The sequence below is a fragment of the Pseudonaja textilis genome, chromosome Z (genome assembly GCF_049901715.1).
Source record: "Pseudonaja textilis isolate UNSWEBS1 chromosome Z, rPseTex1.2, whole genome shotgun sequence".
Classification (NCBI taxonomy): domain Eukaryota; kingdom Metazoa; phylum Chordata; class Lepidosauria; order Squamata; family Elapidae; genus Pseudonaja; species Pseudonaja textilis.
In genome coordinates this window covers 79,581,276-79,599,936 of record NC_142008.1, presented here as the reverse complement: position 1 = coordinate 79,599,936, position 18,661 = coordinate 79,581,276, and the positions used below count along the sequence as shown (strand labels likewise).

Genomic DNA, 18,661 nt, shown 5'->3' with positions numbered 1-18,661 from the left:
TGGCAATCTGATTTGCAAATAAGTGCCAGCAAAGTGAACCTGTATTTTTCCTGCTTCTTCCTCTTTGCTCTGTAATGTTTTATTTTCTTTTTAATATAATAATTTCATATAACCTATACACCAACAAAACCTTGAATCATGAATTATATGTTCTTGTAATCTGGAAGATTGTAGCCATAAATGCTTGTGTTTGATCTGATGTATATAACCAAGCAGTTCTCAATCTGTGGTCCGCAGACCCCTGGCAGATTACAATATCATCATAGGTGATCTGCGAAGGCTTAAAGAAATGTTATGAATTAAATCTTAAATTAAGTCTTGGGGGTCCATGGCCATGGTCATAAAAGGTATTTAAAGGGGGGGCTGTAGTAAAGAAAAGATTGAGAACTGATATAAGCTCTCTTTTGTATTTGATGTTTTGAATAAGAAGGCATATTACGCTTTTAAAATGTTGCTCAAACCTTGAATGGGATGCTTATTGGCACTGTTCATTCTTATTACCAGCCATGCTAATCTTGCTCCCTCTACCTCTTTGCCCAGCCTAAAACTGGGTTTTCTGCGTGCACCTTTCCAGCTTTTTTTTCCCTACCACTCAAGGGAAGACTATGTTCCAGGCAAGGTTTTGTTAGTCCGTTGCAATAAAAATATTACAGGCTAGGGGTGTCAAACTCAAGGCTCATGGGGTGCTTAAATCTGGCCCGCAGGGCTGCCCTGGAAACAGCAAAGGACTGGCCTGCGATGCCTCTGCCAACAAAAATGGAGCTCAGGAGAGTTGCGTGCGGCCCTTGTAAGCCCCATTTTTGGCCACAAGAGCCTCGTGCATCTCTCTGCCAGCAAAAACAGAGCTTGGGAGAGGAGCCCTGCGGCTCCCTGAGCTTTGTTTTCACTGGCAGAGGGATGCAGGAGGTCGTTGCGGCCAGCCACACTCACCCCGGCCTGCCAAGGTCAAACACAAAGCTGATTTAGCCCTCAATGAAATTGAGTTTGATATCCCTGCTACAGACTTTTATTATAGTATGTTTGTGGACTAGATCCTACGTCACTAGATTTATGGCCTGTTCGTTTAAAATAATACTATAAATGGCCATGGAATGAGAAATAAAAGAAAGTAAATTGAAGAGCAATATGTAGTGATAATTACCTTGTGAGGATGCCTTCTTACTAGGTCTGAATTAGCAGAAATTGATTTATGGAACCTGACAGAAGGCATTCTTAGTAGAGTTGTTCCAATTATGGAATTTCATCTGTGTTCATTTGCAGCTGGCTCTATGTTTTGTAAGTAAGTGTCAGCTGAAAATTATTTCTACACCAGGCCTTTGCACAGGCAGTCCTTGATTTATGACCATAATGGATCCTGGAATTTTGGTCATAAGTAATTGTGGTCATTAAGCAAGGTGTCCATGTGACCATCTCACTTAACAATTGCAATTCAAGTACTCCCTGTTGCAGTTGTTAAGCAGGCAAGAGTGCCTGGGATGAGAGAGGCCAGATCCCCATGGGCATGTGAAAATCTGGTACAGGCCAGAGGTATCTGCCACCTAGGTACACTGGCACATGGACCCTCTGTTCATCCCACCATACCCTGGTCCACTTATCTTTCTGTTTCCTAACTCTATCTTTCATGTGAGCTCCATTCTTGAAATAGTTTGGAAAGTTCCTTCATTAGATTTCTAGATCTCTGATTTCTAGATCTCTTCCTCTGAGTAGAAATTGCTAGTAAAACTGCCATTTTGAAAGACTTTGGGCCTCAACATTTCAGAATACTGAAATATTAGCATTTTGAAAGGCTCTGAACCTTAGCTTTCTCTTCTGCAATCCTCTTATTTTGCTAGCATCCTTCTCTCAGAATGAGAATTCAAAACTGTCAATCTTCTCTAGTATTTCATCGGATTTTAGGCTTATCCCTCTGGTGTGCAGGAGGATTTCCCTTCCTGCATGGAAGAAGGGAAATCCTTGATATGATGTGAGAACGGATTTCATAATCGCAGGGCACTTGACAATTGGTTGCCACTATGAACAGGTTGCCAAGTGCCTGAAATATGATCTTGTGGCCAAGAGTAGTATGTTGTTTTATGATGCCCAGAAGTACTTTATGGGCCATAGAACATCTGTTCTGTGCTTTTGTAACTGTGAACTTTGTTAAATTACCAGTCATAATTTGAAAACTAGTTGTACTTATTGTATGTGCTGGTGATTTCACAATTGAGTGACTCTGGGTGGCTTACAACATCATAAACAGAAGAATAAATATTAAAACATTAAAAAACACTAAAACATTTAAAATAACAGGAAATTGGGTAAATATATTAGGGCTGTCAAACTCATGGTCCATGGGCCAGATGTGTCACACTGGTCATGCCGATGTCCAGTTTAGCTAAGGGGCAGAAAAGTCACTTGACACCACTGTGACAACGCAAGCTTGATGCACTATATGAATGAGATAGGGGTATTCTTAATCCACTAGCTAACTCCAGTTTGGAATTCCCTCATTGGGGGCCCCAAGCCATTTGGTAGAGCCAACTTTTGAAACCCTTCCAGAAGGCCAAGGGGTGCGGTAGATCTCATTTCCAGTGATGTTCCAGAGGGCAGGAGCCATGATAAAAAAGACTCTTATACCCAATGTATTTATTTCCTGTCCTGGTTTTAAGCTATTAGAATTGTTTCATTTTAAGGTGATGAATGTTTTGATTTTAATATTATTGTATTTGTCTGATTTGATATTAACTTATAGCTATAAGAAAGCACGTTAACAATTATTATCAATACCATTTATTATTAGCTTCTTATTTACAAAACATTGTTGAAAATGGTACAGACACTTTTGTACTTGTGAATTGATGAATATATGTGGTGTTGTTATTCTATTTCTGCCAAATGTGGACTAGATCCATACATTCCTGGCTTTTAAAAAGAGTTGATGTTGTTATGTGGTTACTGGATCTTGGAAATGATCAGTTCCTCACTTTAGGAGGGAGTGGCTTTGACATTCTAATTTTTCGTCCAGAAGCCCTCCTTAGATTCAGCTATAATTTTCCCTTTTATTGAATAAACTTTTTTAAATAAACACTTTAGGGAAAATATATTATATGGACCTTTTTTTCAAACAGGAGTTGATGACAAATACTTTAGCTGAAAATGAAAGCAAAAAGAAATTTACCAGGAGTGGCATGAGCTAGGCTGAAAGTTGGTAAAAAAGAAAAGAAAATTGTTGATAGAAATTCCTAAACTTTTGTTGGAAGCCATAAATCCTAGACTACTGTAATAAAGTCCAGTATTTTTAAACATACTTTTAGAGATTTAGCTAATTGGTAACTTTTAAAAAGGTTCTTTTCTCTTGCTAGCAGTTACTTTCTAAATAAAAGCCTTCTTTATTAAAATGCATAAAAAGTATGAACTTTTTCCATAGCATCATTTTTTTTTAGAAAAAGAATCAAAACTGAATGTGGTGAAGCAAGAAAAAATATGTTTGTAAAGAATGTCTTGACTTTTGTGTTGGGTATAGTGAAAAAAGTATCCGGGGGTAGAAAAAAAATGTAGCAATGGTTTTGCATTGTTTCTCAGATGTATTGATGGATACTTAACTACATACCGGATATTAAACTAGTTGATATTACAATAGAATCTAGGATTGGATTAGATTAGATTAGATTAGGCAAAAGAGTTTCCTTTTTAATCACAGTCTTATTGTTTTGCAAAGCTTTAGATTAAACCAAAAGATTCTATTCCTAGAATCCTGATTTAGAAAATTTGCTTTTAATTTGAAGAAATACTACCAAACCATTTGATGAATTGTAATTTAAACATTTGCCACGAAATAGACTTTTGCTATTTTGGTAGTTCACAACTTATAACTGATTCCGTAATAATCATTGGAAGTTAAAATACAAATATTTTATCTCAGAAATTCAATGTAGAGAAAAGTAAAGTCCTACACTTAGGCAAGAAAAACCAAAAGTACACATATAGACTGAGTGAAACCAGGCTCCATAGCTGTAACTGTGAGAGGGATCTTGGAGTCTTAGTGGGCAACCAGCTAAATATGAGCCAGCAGTGTGCAGCCAGAAAAGCTAATGCAATCCTAAATTGCATTAACAGAGGGATACAATTGAGATCAAGTGAGGTACTAATACCACTCAATAAAGCCTTGGTAAGACCACACCTAGAGTACTGCATTCAGTTTTGGTCACTACCATTTTTATAAAAAAGATGTTGAGACTCTAGAAAAAGTACAGAGAAGAGCAACCAGGGTGATTAGGGGACTGGAGACTAAAATATATGAAGAACGGTTATAGGAACTGGGCATGGCTAGTCTAGTGAAGAGAACAGGGGAGACATGACAGCAGTCTTCCAATATTTGAGGGGCTGCCACAGAGAGGAGGGGGTCAAACTATTTTCTAAAGCGCTTGTAGGCCAGACAAGGAATAATGGATGGAAACTGAACAAGGAGAGATTTAACCTGGAAATAAGGAGAAACTTTCTGACAGTGAGAACCATCAACCAATGGAACAGCTTGCCCTTGAAAGTTGTGGGAGCGCCATCACTTGAGACTTTTAAGAAGAGATTGGACTGCCATCTGTCAGAAATGGTGTAGGGTCTCCCGCTTGGGTGGGGAAATTGGACTAGATGACCTACAAGGTCCCTTCCAACTCTGATTATCTGTTACCTATCCTTGACATATGACTAAAATTAGGATAAGAAATTTGACTGGTAAAACACGATGTAATCTAATCGTATCACTTAGCTACTACAATTCTCATTGACATTATTAAACAATTTCCCCAGTTTTAGCCAAAGATTCACCCTGATATAGGCTATTCCAGGCTAAGTCCCCCCAGCCTTGAACTTCAGTAAATTAAAGGGATTCCCATATTAATTTATCTCTCCTCATCCATCTCTCCCTTTTGACATTCATCCTGCCTTGCCAAGCAGCTTCAGAACCACATGGCTCGGATTGTTTGCCAGACCATGAGAATCCACATTTGCCCTAAACCTCTCCCAGTCATCCTCACCACCCCATATTCCTAGATCCATTCAGTCTTGCAGTTCGCTGCCCTAGTTGACCTTCTTTACTGCCTTCTTGCTCTCATTGCTTCTGAGACAGGCTTGGCCTGGCTGCTGGCAAAAAAGTTTCACATGGCAAAAAAGAACAAAGCAACTTACAGGAATTGTAATGCACCTAAAATCTCCTTTGCATCGTCCCAGGGGCCATATTGGGGGTGATTTTCTGTTGCAAAAAGAGCAAAAGGAAAAATAAAGCAGTTCCTCTTGAACTGGAACATGCCAAAACATTCCTTTCTGCTGGGCCATATGGGGTTAGCTTTGTCCTGTGAAAAAATGGAGTGGAAGCCAAAAGCCTGCTCCCAGCCTCACCTTTTCGTAATGCAGTGTCAGAACTGCCCTGGAATCCTTTGAAAAAATGCCTCTTGTAATGTTTTATATTACTACAATCATCTGAGTATGAGCTCTAGGTTTTGTTTATTGGATTCACTGTTGTCTTTTCCCATTCCAGGCATAGATCAGATATCTAAACAGACAAAGGAATCGTGGATAATTGAAAAAAAAAAAGAACAAACGGGGAGGTGGAGGAACAGTTTAAAATTTGTATTTACATCTATTGGAGATGAAGGGACTATAAATGGTTAAATAGGCATATAGATAGCTCTCAAATTATGACTGTTCTTTCAGTACCCATGCTACTATGGAACAAGGGATTTACAATTCCTACCCAAAGTTCTTCCATTGCAGCTTCCTGATGCTCACATTATCAAAATTTGGGTATTTGATGGTACACTTATTTTATGAATGTTGCAACTCCCTCCTCCCACTCCCAGAAGCTCTTGGCCAGTTAGGCTCTCTCCCCTTTTCCAAGAAGACTTGCTTTTTCCTCTTTCTCCATTCCCAGAAGACCTCAATTGGCTAGGGTCACAGGGCTGAGAAAATCTGCTGCTTATCAGAAGGCCTCAGTCAGCTAGGCCCAGCAGCAAACAGAACTGGTGCTGGGCCTCCCAAGGACCCCTCCCTTCCTGAGCTTTCCCTTACAGTTTCTTAATGACTCATGGGGCCCTAAAAAGGAGAGCTAGGATTGTGGTCTTTGAGCTCTGCAAGTCTTGCTTAACTACCACAATAACATGATCAAAATTGTGGGTTCAATTGTAGTCATAAGTTGAGGATTATTTGTACAATAATGGCCTAACACATTGAGGGGAACATTCTGTTTCTGAAACTCTGAGAAGCTGAAAGAAACATTATCTTACATATAATGTACACAGATCCATTTGCAGCCCCCTCCTGTTCAGAATTGTTCACTGCACCAATCTCTGCTTCATAAGTCAACATGAAGATTCATCTGACTCTCAGTACTATCTTACTTGATTGAATTCACCTGTTCTATGTTAAATAGAACTGTGATCTCACAGAATCAATTAAAAAAAGAACAGTGGATAAGAAATATAATAATGAACATGGAATTTCATGGGGCTACAGCTTCTTAAAATTTAGAGATTTCTATATAGATTCTTGATCAGCAAGTTTATTGCTAAAATTGTTATATCAAGAGATGTATATAATAACTCAAGTGACAAATATGTAATTTTGGAAGCTGCAGTAAAAAGTTGGAAGAAGTTTTTATTTTAGGATTCCAAGATAATTCATTTTATATGCCATTTTAATTTTCCTCTATAAGGGTCAATTTGGCCTAATGGTTAAAGTACCAGACTAGAAAGCAGAAGACTGAGTTCTAGTCTTTTTCCAGCCCAACTCATCTCATAGGTTTGTTGTTCAGGAGAAAATAGGATGAAGGAAGTACATTAGATATGTTCAATAACTTGAGTTATTTATAAAATAATAAAAGCAAGATGCAAGCAAATAAATGTTTTTTTGACTACTCAGGATACTGTTTTTGACCCTAAAATATATTTTTGCTTAAAGCTTTTTTGTCCTTCTGCAAAAGTGGACTAAAATGTACACGATACATTCTAGCTAGTTATGCCCAATAAACTAAGAATGCTGATAATAGTTCAATTTCTGCTGAAAATACATATTTGAAAATATAGGGCTTTTCTGTTACTGAGGTCACAATTTTGAATACTTCTGAACTATAGCCTTCAACTTGAACTTTATCTTTTCTAATTCTGTATTATACTACTCTTCTATCATGTGTGTTTCCTTCTCTTTTCTGGATTTCTACATTACTGTAGGAGATTCACCAATTTTTGTTGGAGAACAGAAAGGAAAGGTAAGAAAGTTTTCAAACATAGGAGTGAAGCAATGATCGTTTCTCATTCTTTTCCTAATTCTTATTCTCTGTGTTTGCTTTTATTTTTCTTATACATCATTTCATTATTTTTCTCTTAACCTTAATTTAGAGTTATTTCAAAAATATTTAGAAATGTAAAAAATGATAAACTTAAATTTGGTAACATGTTTCCATATTTGTTTCCATATTTCTTACATGTTTATATACTTTTATATAGCACAGCTATTGTTACATCTTAGGTCTGTTTATAAGTTTCATGATAAAATCATTACAACACCAACTGCCAGTTCAGTTTTCTAGATTTGGGGAAATTATATATCAGTATCTCTTAATGTTGCTAGATAATCTTCAATAGAAAATATTTTAAAATAAAATACTATAGAGTGGAGTAAAATTTAGTTTGACGTGAAAGAGATTTGAGTTTTTAAAGTGTATTTTCTTTTAACTAGTGAGTGGGATATTGTGATTATGATTGAGTTCATTAATAGTTTCTTCTTGTAATAGAAATATTAGTTATTTAAAACTATACTTTTAAATATAGTTATGTTATGAATATGAGTACAGGTTTATATTTTGGGTAGTATCCAGAGAGCAGTATAGAAATAAATGAGAAAGCAGCCTTTAGGTCCTTTATAGAAAAAGATTTATAATCAAATTATAACATCTCCCACAACTTTAGAACATATTATAAATAAAGCACATCTAATTAATGCCAGGAAATAGTTGGATAAAACAAGAAAAAGGAAATTAATAGACTTGAAAACAATGCTTCAACTAATAATTAGAACTAAAGAAAAAGGGATTATTATTATTATTATTAATAAAACCATTGAATTTGTAAAATGGTATTTTTAATCCATTGCATTTACAACATTTCTTATAATTTATATATTACAAAAAAACCTCTCTTGAAAAAAAGTCTATATATTTAAAATAGTTTTATGGAATTTTTGTTTTTTCTAGCAGAATTAATTTATGATTAATTCATAAATTTAAAATATTGAATTAATATTTTAAAATATTTTATTCGCTTTGGGAAATGAAATTTTGAATGTGCTTCCAATGCATATCGTGAATTCTGTGGCAATATATATATATATATATATATATAGGTACAATTTATTTTGATTCTCTTGTTTACCAGGTACATATTCATGTATATGTACCATTGATTTTTTTTTCACTATTAGCTGTTAATTATACTTTTTGTTTTTATTTTTAGAACACTCTTTTTAGTTGTATTAACAAAAATGAAAGTAAGTATCTTATTTAAAAAAAAAACCAGAATTTTGATTTTTTTATTCTCTCCTTGATTTCATTTTATCTTTTAAAAATAATTTTTCAAGATGATATAACTGCTTCACATATGTAAAACTGACTCAAGCAGAACAGATTGCATTTCTTCTAAATTTTAGTAGTCTTTGGCCAAATACGTTTCAAAATATAGAACCTTTTGGCCAAACATTTCTATATAGTAGTAAGAGCAATATTGGGTAGTTCCTGAGATTCTAAACAGAATAGTATATTCAAATTTATCAGCAAATAATGAATATATTTTTTATTAATAAGTGATAAAATCTCTCTCTTTTTTCCTTAGTGGGATCAGTTTGTTGTAATTATGCTGGCCATCAAACAAATTGCTGGGAATACTGTCAAGCAATCTTTCGAACAGATACTTCTCCAGGCCCTTCCCAGATAAAGACACTTGAAAATTACTGTGTTTCTGTGAGCCCAATGCTACTGAATTGTGTGAATAACTATACACAGTCATATCCAATGAGAAACTCAACAGATAGTAAGTATATGACAAAGAAACTTTGAATATATAATATTCTGGTCAACTAATGCATGGAAATAACACAATAAAACCTCTACAGATTAAATATTCCCTATACCATTCTGGACAATTGCTGTCCAATCTCTTTTTAAAAACTTCAAGGGATGGAGCACCCATTATATAATTGTTCTCACCATCAGGAAATTTCTCCTTAGCTGTAGGTTGCATCTCTCCTTGAAAAGTTTTCATCCATTACTTCTTGCCCTCAGGTGTTTGGCAGAATAAGTCTATCCCCTTTTCTCTTTGATAGCCTCTCAGATATTGGAAGACTGCTATCATGCTACCCCTAGTTCTCCTTGTTAGACTACACAAACCTAGTTCCTGCAACAATTTGTCATGTGTTTTAGCTTCCAGACCTGTAATCAATTTTGTGGTTCTTTTCTGCACTCTATCTAGAATCTCAACATCTTTTTGTATAATGGTGACTGCAATTGGGTGCACTTTTCCAAGTATAATGTGGCATTAATACTTTACATGATCTTGGTATATGAAGGTTGTTGATGCAGTCTAGGACTGCATTGGGGTTTTGGGGCAGCCGCAGCACACTGCTGGCTTGTATTTAAGTGTTTACTAGGACTCCTAGTCGCTCTTAAAGTTACTACTATTGAACCAGGTACCACCTATTCTATACCTGCACAGAGGGAACAGTATAATAGCATATGGCCCAGAGATTCTATTCAACCATCAACACATGGATGTTACCAAAGATGAATAGGAGTTCATCTAAACCTAACCCCAACTCTTAAAATATCCAAGAAGCACTTGGTGAGAGCATAATTTCTAGCCTGGCTAAGATGAAGGTCTTACAAAATTTTAAAATTGGAATTGATGATCAGTATGTGACTGGAGGAGACTGTTTTGGGGGCAGTGATAAACAGTGGAGTATGACACCTTACTTAGACTTGTTTGGAAATCTGTATACCAGATTATTGCTTAAGGGCAGTTCTAACATCCTAATGTGCATACATCTTCCATAGAGAGAAGCCCAGTAACTGAATTTTATTTAGAGCCTTTTTAAAGCCATAATGATTTCAAACAATCACTAAATACATGTTCTGACAAGGCTTCCTGAGACAGTAACAATCACACGCTTTTCTCAAAAACCTTGTTTTTATTTTAACAGCTGTGAATTATATGCATTCACAGCCTGTAATGGGTCCCAAACAGTTTATGAATAGTCCAACAGAAGCCTGCCACAGTTTTTCGGGATAAGGCTGATAAACACTCACCTTTATCTCCCTTGAAATGCTGCCAACAACTAAATTGCCAATTAGCTGTACAAGGTGAAACAGAGCACAAAGTCAACACAGAGCTTTTAAACTGACCAGAACGAACAAAGTTGCTTCCTGCAAAGGATCATGTCCCTTTGCTTCTCCTTTATGTCTTATGGGAGGGGCCAATCATCTCCAAGCCTTATTCCAGAGTGGTCCCTTATGTCTTAACTATTCTTGCCTTCTGGCAGGCGCACACTGAGAACATGCTCCCCCTGTTTCTCTGCCTCACTGATGCCAGATTCTGGAGTCAGCACATAACTCTCAGATGGCCCTGGCCCCATCTCTGTGTTGGACGCAGATCCCTCGTCCAAGTCCTCCTCACAGGACTGGGGACTACAGTACTGACCCATGTTCCTTCCCGCCAGCCCTGTAGACTGCCGGCAGACCACAACAATACTGATGGGGCTAAAATTATAAGGAATAGAATTAACTTTAGCCAGAAGATAAGAAAAATATATCGTGTTCTGGCATTTATTGGAACTATCCCTGTTTCTAATCATAACGTCATATTTTATTATATAGGAATATTGAAATTATTGTAATAAACTTATTTTGGATGATAGGCAGCTTTGTAAAGGAGTAAATTTGGAAGCTATAGAAAAACTGTGGGACCTCTTAGCTTGGTAGACACTGTGAGTTGCAGGAACAGAATGGACTCCTTTTGAATGGTAAAATCTTACACTAGCTATTGAGGTACACTGCGCAATCCTTGCTCAGTAAGAAAAATGATCATGCTAAGTTAAGAGAGGTATGAAATTGCACTCCAAGGTATTTGTAGGTGCATACCTGTTTGATCGGAGTCCCGTTTATTTGCCATTTGTGAATTTTATGATAATGCCAGGCAAAAACTGACACCTTGGTTTTCTGATAATTAGATAATAGATAATTAGATAATTATTTTTCTGTAGAAGAAAGCTAATACCTTAAATGCTTTTCCTATTCTCACCTGTGAGATAGACACAACATCATTGACATAAGTAATGCCTAGATTGCATGATTAGCCAGAGTGGGCAGATGGTGAGTTGAAACAAAGAGGGATTGAATTATTGCATTTAAATAGAAATTGAATAGCAATGGGGATAATACACAATCTTGTTTTACACTCCTGTATATTGGAGCTGGCTTAGATAGCTATCCCTGTAGAGGACATCTAATTTTCTGTGAGGTGTCACTCTCTTGGTATTAAATCCAAAGCTAAATTAAAGGCAACAAAAGTTGCAAAAAAACCCCAATACTTTTCTGCCAGGCAACAATGATCTAATAGTACCCATTTCTCTCTAAATCCAGCCTGTTCTTCAGCAATAATATTTTCATTTCATACACAATCCACTTATATATATTTAGTTTTAGACATAGAAATCTGGTATAAAGATTATTTATTGTGTTTAATAAAGTAATAGACCTAATTTGTAGGGTCATGTCTATTTCATTTATTTCGGTATATTGGTACCTGTTCCAGTCACATGGGAGTTGTCCAGTATTTTAAAATTTGTAAATAAGGTGGTCCATATTAGAGCCACCAATCTTTATTTATCTTTATTTTGGACAGGGTAAAATCCACCACTAGATGCTTCTCCTGTGTTTATTGGGTAATAAGATCTTTAATATCAGTGATGGTCACTGGGGCCATTTCAGAAGGTCACTGCAAGAGGAATAACATTCAAGATTATAGAAGGTTCCATTTTGAAGATGTTGTAAAAGTGCTTCTCCCATTTATCCATAGGTTCTTTTACAATAACACCAATATGTCTATCTGTAAAGGATTAACTCATAAATCACCAAAATCAACTGGAGTTCTTAAACTTTACTGCTAGAACTATTCCTCCAATTCTCTTTTATGCCCTACCTTTTTTATTTTTAGAATGTCTTTGTAATTCTTTTTTTGAATCTTAACTAATATTAAAACATTCAAAAGAATTTTCCTGGCAAAGGGAGGGTATTTAGAATAGCCTTTTTAGTCTTAATGCAATCACTATGATATCAGGATTTGGATCTTTTTTGTGCATAGATAGCATTTGGTGTTGAAAATCTGGGCAGGGTATCTTGGAGATTCATATTAATTAATTGGTATAGTGACTTTAGAGGGATGTGGTGGCTCAGTGGCTAAGATGCTGAGCCTGTTGATCAGAAAGTTTGGCAGTTCGAATCCCTAACACTGCATAATGGGGTGAGCTCCCGTTACTTGTCCCAGCTTCTGCCAACCTAGCAATTCGAAAGCATGTAAAAATGCAAATAGAAAAATAGGGATGACTTTGGCGGGAAGATAACAGCATCCCATGCACCTTCTGCATTTAGTCATCCCGGCCACATGACCATGAAGACGTCTTCGGACAGCACTGGCTCTTCAGCTTTGTAATGGAGATGAGCACCACCCCCTAGAGCCGGAAATGACTAGCACATGAATGCAAGATTTGGATATATATTTGAAGCAGGGACTCAGAAGCCAAAAGTCCAGACATAACTTCAGCCAGATTTGAGACCATTTATCTTGTACTTGTTTTAATGCTAGTGGAGCAATGAGCTACTTCTAATAGTTCAAGATTTGTTTTAGGGTAAAAAAAAATTTCTCCCCTCCCCCCCAAAGATTAAACTATTCATTGGGAGAGGAGCAAAGCAATTAATTTATTTACTGCTGCTTGGAATGCAACTCAGATATACCAAATACTGTTGTTATATTTTTGAATGAGACAGCTGTGCAAGAGAATTGCATTACATTAAAAAGAAATGACTACTTCAGAAGAATTTGATCCCAGAACATAAATTCGTGGCAGATGAGCCTCTTGTTGACTTGACAAAGATATTTTTGTCTTTGCTTCACATAAAACTTGAACTGGTAAAATGAGGAAGGTGAACGTTTTTGTTATTTGAGACAGATGTTTCCAAAAATAACTGATGCCAAGGTTAAGAAGGTCATCAGTGATAAGCAGTTTGAAGATTTATTAATGGGGCCAGAGAAAATTTCCTGGAAAGTGTTCAAGAATGTCATTGAAAATTTTCTTGGCAACTACAAAGCACCAAACTACATTCAAGCTGGTTAACAAACCTCTTAAAGGAATACAAGACCATGGGGTGCAATATGTCATTGGAGATTTCCTTTTCTGCATTCACATTTGGACTTCTCCTGAAAATCAGTGACATACATGATGAAAGATTTCAGGAGGACATTAACACAATGGAAAAAGGATACCAGGCCAACTGGAATCGATCAATGTTGGCAATTATTGTTGGATACTGCAGTGAGATGCATTGGTCACTGAGTACAAATGAAAATTAGCAATAAAACACCTTTAGCCCTATTGAATTCATGCAACAGAAGCATGTAATAATACATTATATACATTATAGTAAAATTAATATTTCTCAAGATTCCAACATGATATAGACATTCTTAAATTATATTGTATTCAGTTTGGAGGGGTATATCATAACTACCTAAAGTTCTCAGGAAGCAGATGTTTTGAAAAAAATGTTGTCCAGTGATTATTTATAAATAGAGCATAGGGAACTTATTTTCTTTATCTAGATTTAACTTTCCATGCATTAAGAATGTATTTCAAAATAATATGAATATCTGGGAATATTAAATTTCGCAAATTAATGTATGTATTCACTTCCTTTTTGTAAGGAACAATTATACATACATGACAAAATCATATTGAAATGAAGCATTAATTTCAGAATATGTGATTTATAATACAAGCATGATGGAGTAAATATTATTTTTATTGAATAAGTTAATACAAAATCTATTGAAGTTTTGAATATCGATCTTATAACTTTTTCCATTGTCTAGGCAAAATATAAACCTCTTAATTCTAATCTGCAAATTCTAAAATGTGCATATCAATTTGACTCATCATTAACAGATTTTTAAAAAAAGTAATTCTAAGCTTTTTGAATAATTACTTGTAGAGTAGGTATTTTTGAGTCTAGAAAATGAATGTCCAGATTGGGATGTCAGTAGATGTAATTGAAAATACTGCCAGTGAGCCACTAGTGAAATTCATTTTTTTTTACTACCAGTTCTGTGGGCGTGACTTGGTGGGCATGGCTTTTTGGTCATGTGACTGGGTGGGGGGTGGCTATGGGGTCATGTGACGGGGGTCAAAAGATAAACTCACTTTCTAGAGCAGTGGGTTGGACTAGATAACCTCCAGGTACCTTCCAGCCCTGGATTGCTGTGCTGTTTCAAAGCATCCTCTGAAGCTGCGTGCGGGGGTCTTGAAACTTGACAGCTTTAAGACTTGTGGACTTCAACTCCCAGAATTCTTCCTCCAGTCATGTTAGCTCAGAAACTGGGAGTTGAAGTCCACAAGTCTTAAACTTGCCAAGTTTGAAGACCCTGGGTCTACTGGCAAGATTTGTGGTCCTTCCTTCCTCTCCTTTTTCCCTTTCTCCCTCCCTCCCTCCCTTTCTTTTTCTTTTTTCTTTCTCTTTTTCTTTCTCCCCTCCCTTTCTTTCTCCCCTCCCTCTTTTTTCTTTTGCAGCAACCCCCTGTGCCCTGTTTTTGGCTTAGTGGGCCTCAGGGAAGCCTCCTGGGAGCTGAAAAAAGCAGCATTTTGAAGTGAGTGGGGAATCAGTTGTGCAGCATGATTTAGATTAGCTAGAAAGCAAGAAATCTGACGATTGATCTGACAGCTGATCGTCACCCAGCAGATTGTCGGAAATAGATTTTTTACTACCAGTTCAGCTGAACCAAGGCAAACTGGTAGAATACCACCACTGCACTGAGCCACGTAAATTAAATCAGATTATTTTTCCTTTACAGCAGAAACATTGAAAATGTATCAATTAATTATGCTAAATCTCATCATCTACCATTTTTCTATACGATCAGTTTTTAAATTTTATTCTGAGATAAGGATTATCCCAGTTCATGAACTGAGTATGAAAAAAAGTTTCAAAACATCCCTTTTCCAAAAATATATTTCACAATTTTTGAATTTTGCATAAAAAGGAGAGATTACACTAGTGGGACTCATCCAAAAATTGATGCTAGATAATAGAAGTACAAAATTTGGAAACAGTATCTCCTAAAACTTCATCTTTTAAAGTACTCTTCAGAATCAAAGATTCCGTCTGACGTTGTGGCGAGATTGGACACGAGGAGTGGGTTTACATGCTCCTGCACTGAGTTCTCCCTATTGGAGGGCTCCAAAAGGAGCTAAAGCCTGCAGGTCGTGGAGAGCAGCAACTCTTCTGCTTGACTCAGGGCTTCCCTCTCATCCACGACGAGAAGAGGCAGTCATCATGGCTGCCATGAAGCTGGGACAGCCAAGGCAACAAAGTGCAGGAGTGGTGTAGATGAACAGTGACTGGAGTTGGGTGAGAAGATTCTTTTTTTATTTAGACCCTAACTTTAAAGGGGGAAAAAGAGAAAATCCAGGAAAAGAGATTTTTAGAACTGTTTGTTAAAGCAGCGAACAATTATACAGAGAAAAATCCTAGACCTGAAAGAAAGGAACTAAGAGAGAAAAGGTAAAGAATTTTCAAAACAGAAAATTGGACTTTCAAACTGGGTAGGCGTTTTGGAAAAGCATTTTAAAATTCTGGAACTACCTACTTGAATAACTGACTTTGCTTCTATAAATTGAATTAAAATTGGATTAAATAACTTGCTACATTTGAAACAGCGCTGAAAGCTAAGCTGAGGGTGCCACCTACTGATGTTTGGAGAATATACCATACCTGTACAAGCCTGGGAAAGTTTCTGATAAGAGAAATAAACAATATTAATCTGGAGGACTGTGGTGATACCTACTGTTCTATAATTATCTACTTTATGATTACTGGAGACTCAACTGTTGGAATAAGGAAGACTTAACAAAGTAAAGTGACTTCTGATTTTTTGGAAAGCTTCCTGGACTATTTAAATGAAACTGATTGAATAATCCTGGAATATAAAGAACTATGAGTATTGTACTTTCTGAGGAGCAACATTAGGCTTGAATATATTATTTTTGGACTATTGTGTAAGAGCGGAACTTACTAAAATAATACAAGATACTCCATCAGGGCGAGATGTGGAATTTCAAAAGACATGATGTTTCAAAGCATTAAGGACACTATGACAAAGAATTACAGGGAGATAAAGAACTTATTGCATGGCATAAATGGGAGAATACCCTGCAACTGATAATGAGTGAAGACCAAAATTTCCAGGAAAAGAGAGGAGACAACAGATAAAATGTAGGAGAAGATAGAACAGACAAATTAGCAAATAAAGCAAGAAGATGACTGATGAAATAAACAAAGGGAAAGTACTTTAAGAGATTTAAAAATAGAATCAGATAAGCAGGAAGATACTTTTGAAAAGGAGATAAATATTCTGGAAGCATGGCATCATAGGAGGATGTGAGAAAGGTTTAGACCGAATAGTGAAGATAGAGATGTAGATAGAGGCAAGGATCCAAGAGAGGTGTATGGGAGGCAAGCTAAAAATAAATAAGAATTAAAGTATTAAAGTGGACAAGAGATGATGGATAGAAAGGAAATATTTTTTTCATTTTCTTTAATATAATGATGGCCTGATTAAAAACTAGAATAGAGATAGAAATAAAAATACACACTCTTTAAATAAAGTAATAGCTAGATGGAAAGATTAGAGGTTGAAAGATGGTATTATTAAGTATTTTTAAATAATATGGTGATTGGCACTAGAATGGCGCATTGAAATAGCGAATAATTAAATAATAAAGGATTATATCTTAATGTAAATATATAAAATATTAACACTAGGATTAGTAATGGCGGACTGACTAGAAGCCAGAATAGAGGTAGAAATAAGAAATAGAGGAAATATTAGCACACATATTTTTGTATAAGAGAATAAAAGCAATAATTAGAGAGAAAGATTAGAGGTTGAAAGATGGCATTACTATGTAAGATCAAATAATATTGTGATTGGCATTAAAATGGAACATTGAAATATTGAATAACTACTTTAAAACATACATGTATATTAATACTAGGATTTCATAAGTTTGATTTATGTAACAAATATTATTAATATTATTATTGCCACTTGTCTCAAAATGAATGATACCCAGATGCCACATTATTCATGTATTAATGTTGATATATATTTTAAAAATAAAAAAGGGAAAAAATCGAAGATTCAGTAAATCTGAATAGTTGATAAACTCAAGAAACTTACAGATTTCAGGAAAGCATTATCTGACAAAAAAATCTTGCTGTACACAGAGAGAGAGAGAGAGAGAGAGAGAGAGAGAGAGAGAATACCAAGGCATAAATAGTTTGTATTGTTAATGAAGTATTGAACCACTAGCAAAAATTTAATGTAGATTAAGAAGATGAATAGTAGAAGATGAGTACTCATGCTTACATGCTAAACTAGAAGTTCATATATGCACAAAGTTGACAACAATATTTCTTTTTCTTTCTTATATAGGTTTATACTGTTGTGATAGAGCAGAAGATCATGTTTGCCAAACAGCTTGTAAAAGGATACTGATGTCAATGAAAACAGAACATGAAATTGTGGATGGACTTATTGAAAGTTGTAAAACAATGCCTCTTCCGCAGGATCCTCTTTGGCAATGTTTCTTGGAGAGCTCAAGATCTGTTCATCCTGGAGTGACACTGCATCCACCACCTTCAACGGTTCTGGACAGTGCTAAGTTGCACTGTTGTTCCAAAGCAAATACTTCTTTGTGCAGGTTAGTGTATCTCCCTCTTTGTTTCAGTTCCTACAAACTTTTGTTAAAAACATACTTTCCTTTAGCCATTAATTTGCTAATATTTAAATTGTTCATTTTTTAAAAATGAAGTGAACCAATCTGAAATTTGAGAATGCTTTGGAACTCCTGTCAATAGTGTAATAAAACAGCCTAACAAAAATGCCATCACTTTCGTAAGACATTTTGCTAATGTCAAAAGAAAATGTGTTCAAAATTCTATATAAAAGTCAGAAAACTACATACTACTAAAATTCTAACTGTTATCCTTAACTGTTTCATCTGTCTCACTTAAGTTAATTAGCAAAGAAAGATACCTAGCTCATTGTTTTTCCAATTTTCCATTGTTTTTACAAAGAACAAAAGCAAATACAGAAGTAGCAAGACAGAATCTGTTGACTTGGCATGAAGTAAATGCAATTAGTTTCCCCTTTTTCCCCCAGCCACCCCATTATCAGTCAGTACCCAATTAGAAGTTCTCAGATTGATTAGGAGATGGGCCCTGTGTTCGCACCTTTTCCATCTCTACATTCTTTTGTCTGACTTTATGCTGTATTGGTGTAATTCATGTTCAGGGCTCGCACAGTTTCAGTCCCAA

At 35.8% G+C, this 18,661-nt stretch overlaps 1 protein-coding gene across 2 annotated transcripts in view; it reads left to right on the top strand.

The window, feature by feature from the left end:
- Positions 1-18,661, top strand: part of RECK (reversion inducing cysteine rich protein with kazal motifs) — a 113,198-nt gene that overhangs the window by 26,299 nt on the left and 68,238 nt on the right. The window contains exons 7-9 of one of the 2 annotated variants that reach the window (XM_026702350.2): positions 8,478-8,511; positions 8,853-9,050; positions 17,778-18,045. In XM_026702350.2, the coding sequence (XP_026558135.2) occupies positions 8,478-8,511; positions 8,853-9,050; positions 17,778-18,045 (500 nt within the window). The remainder of the gene's footprint in view (positions 1-8,477; positions 8,512-8,852; positions 9,051-17,777; positions 18,046-18,661) is intronic. The other variant, XM_087917685.1, reaches the window with a different exon arrangement.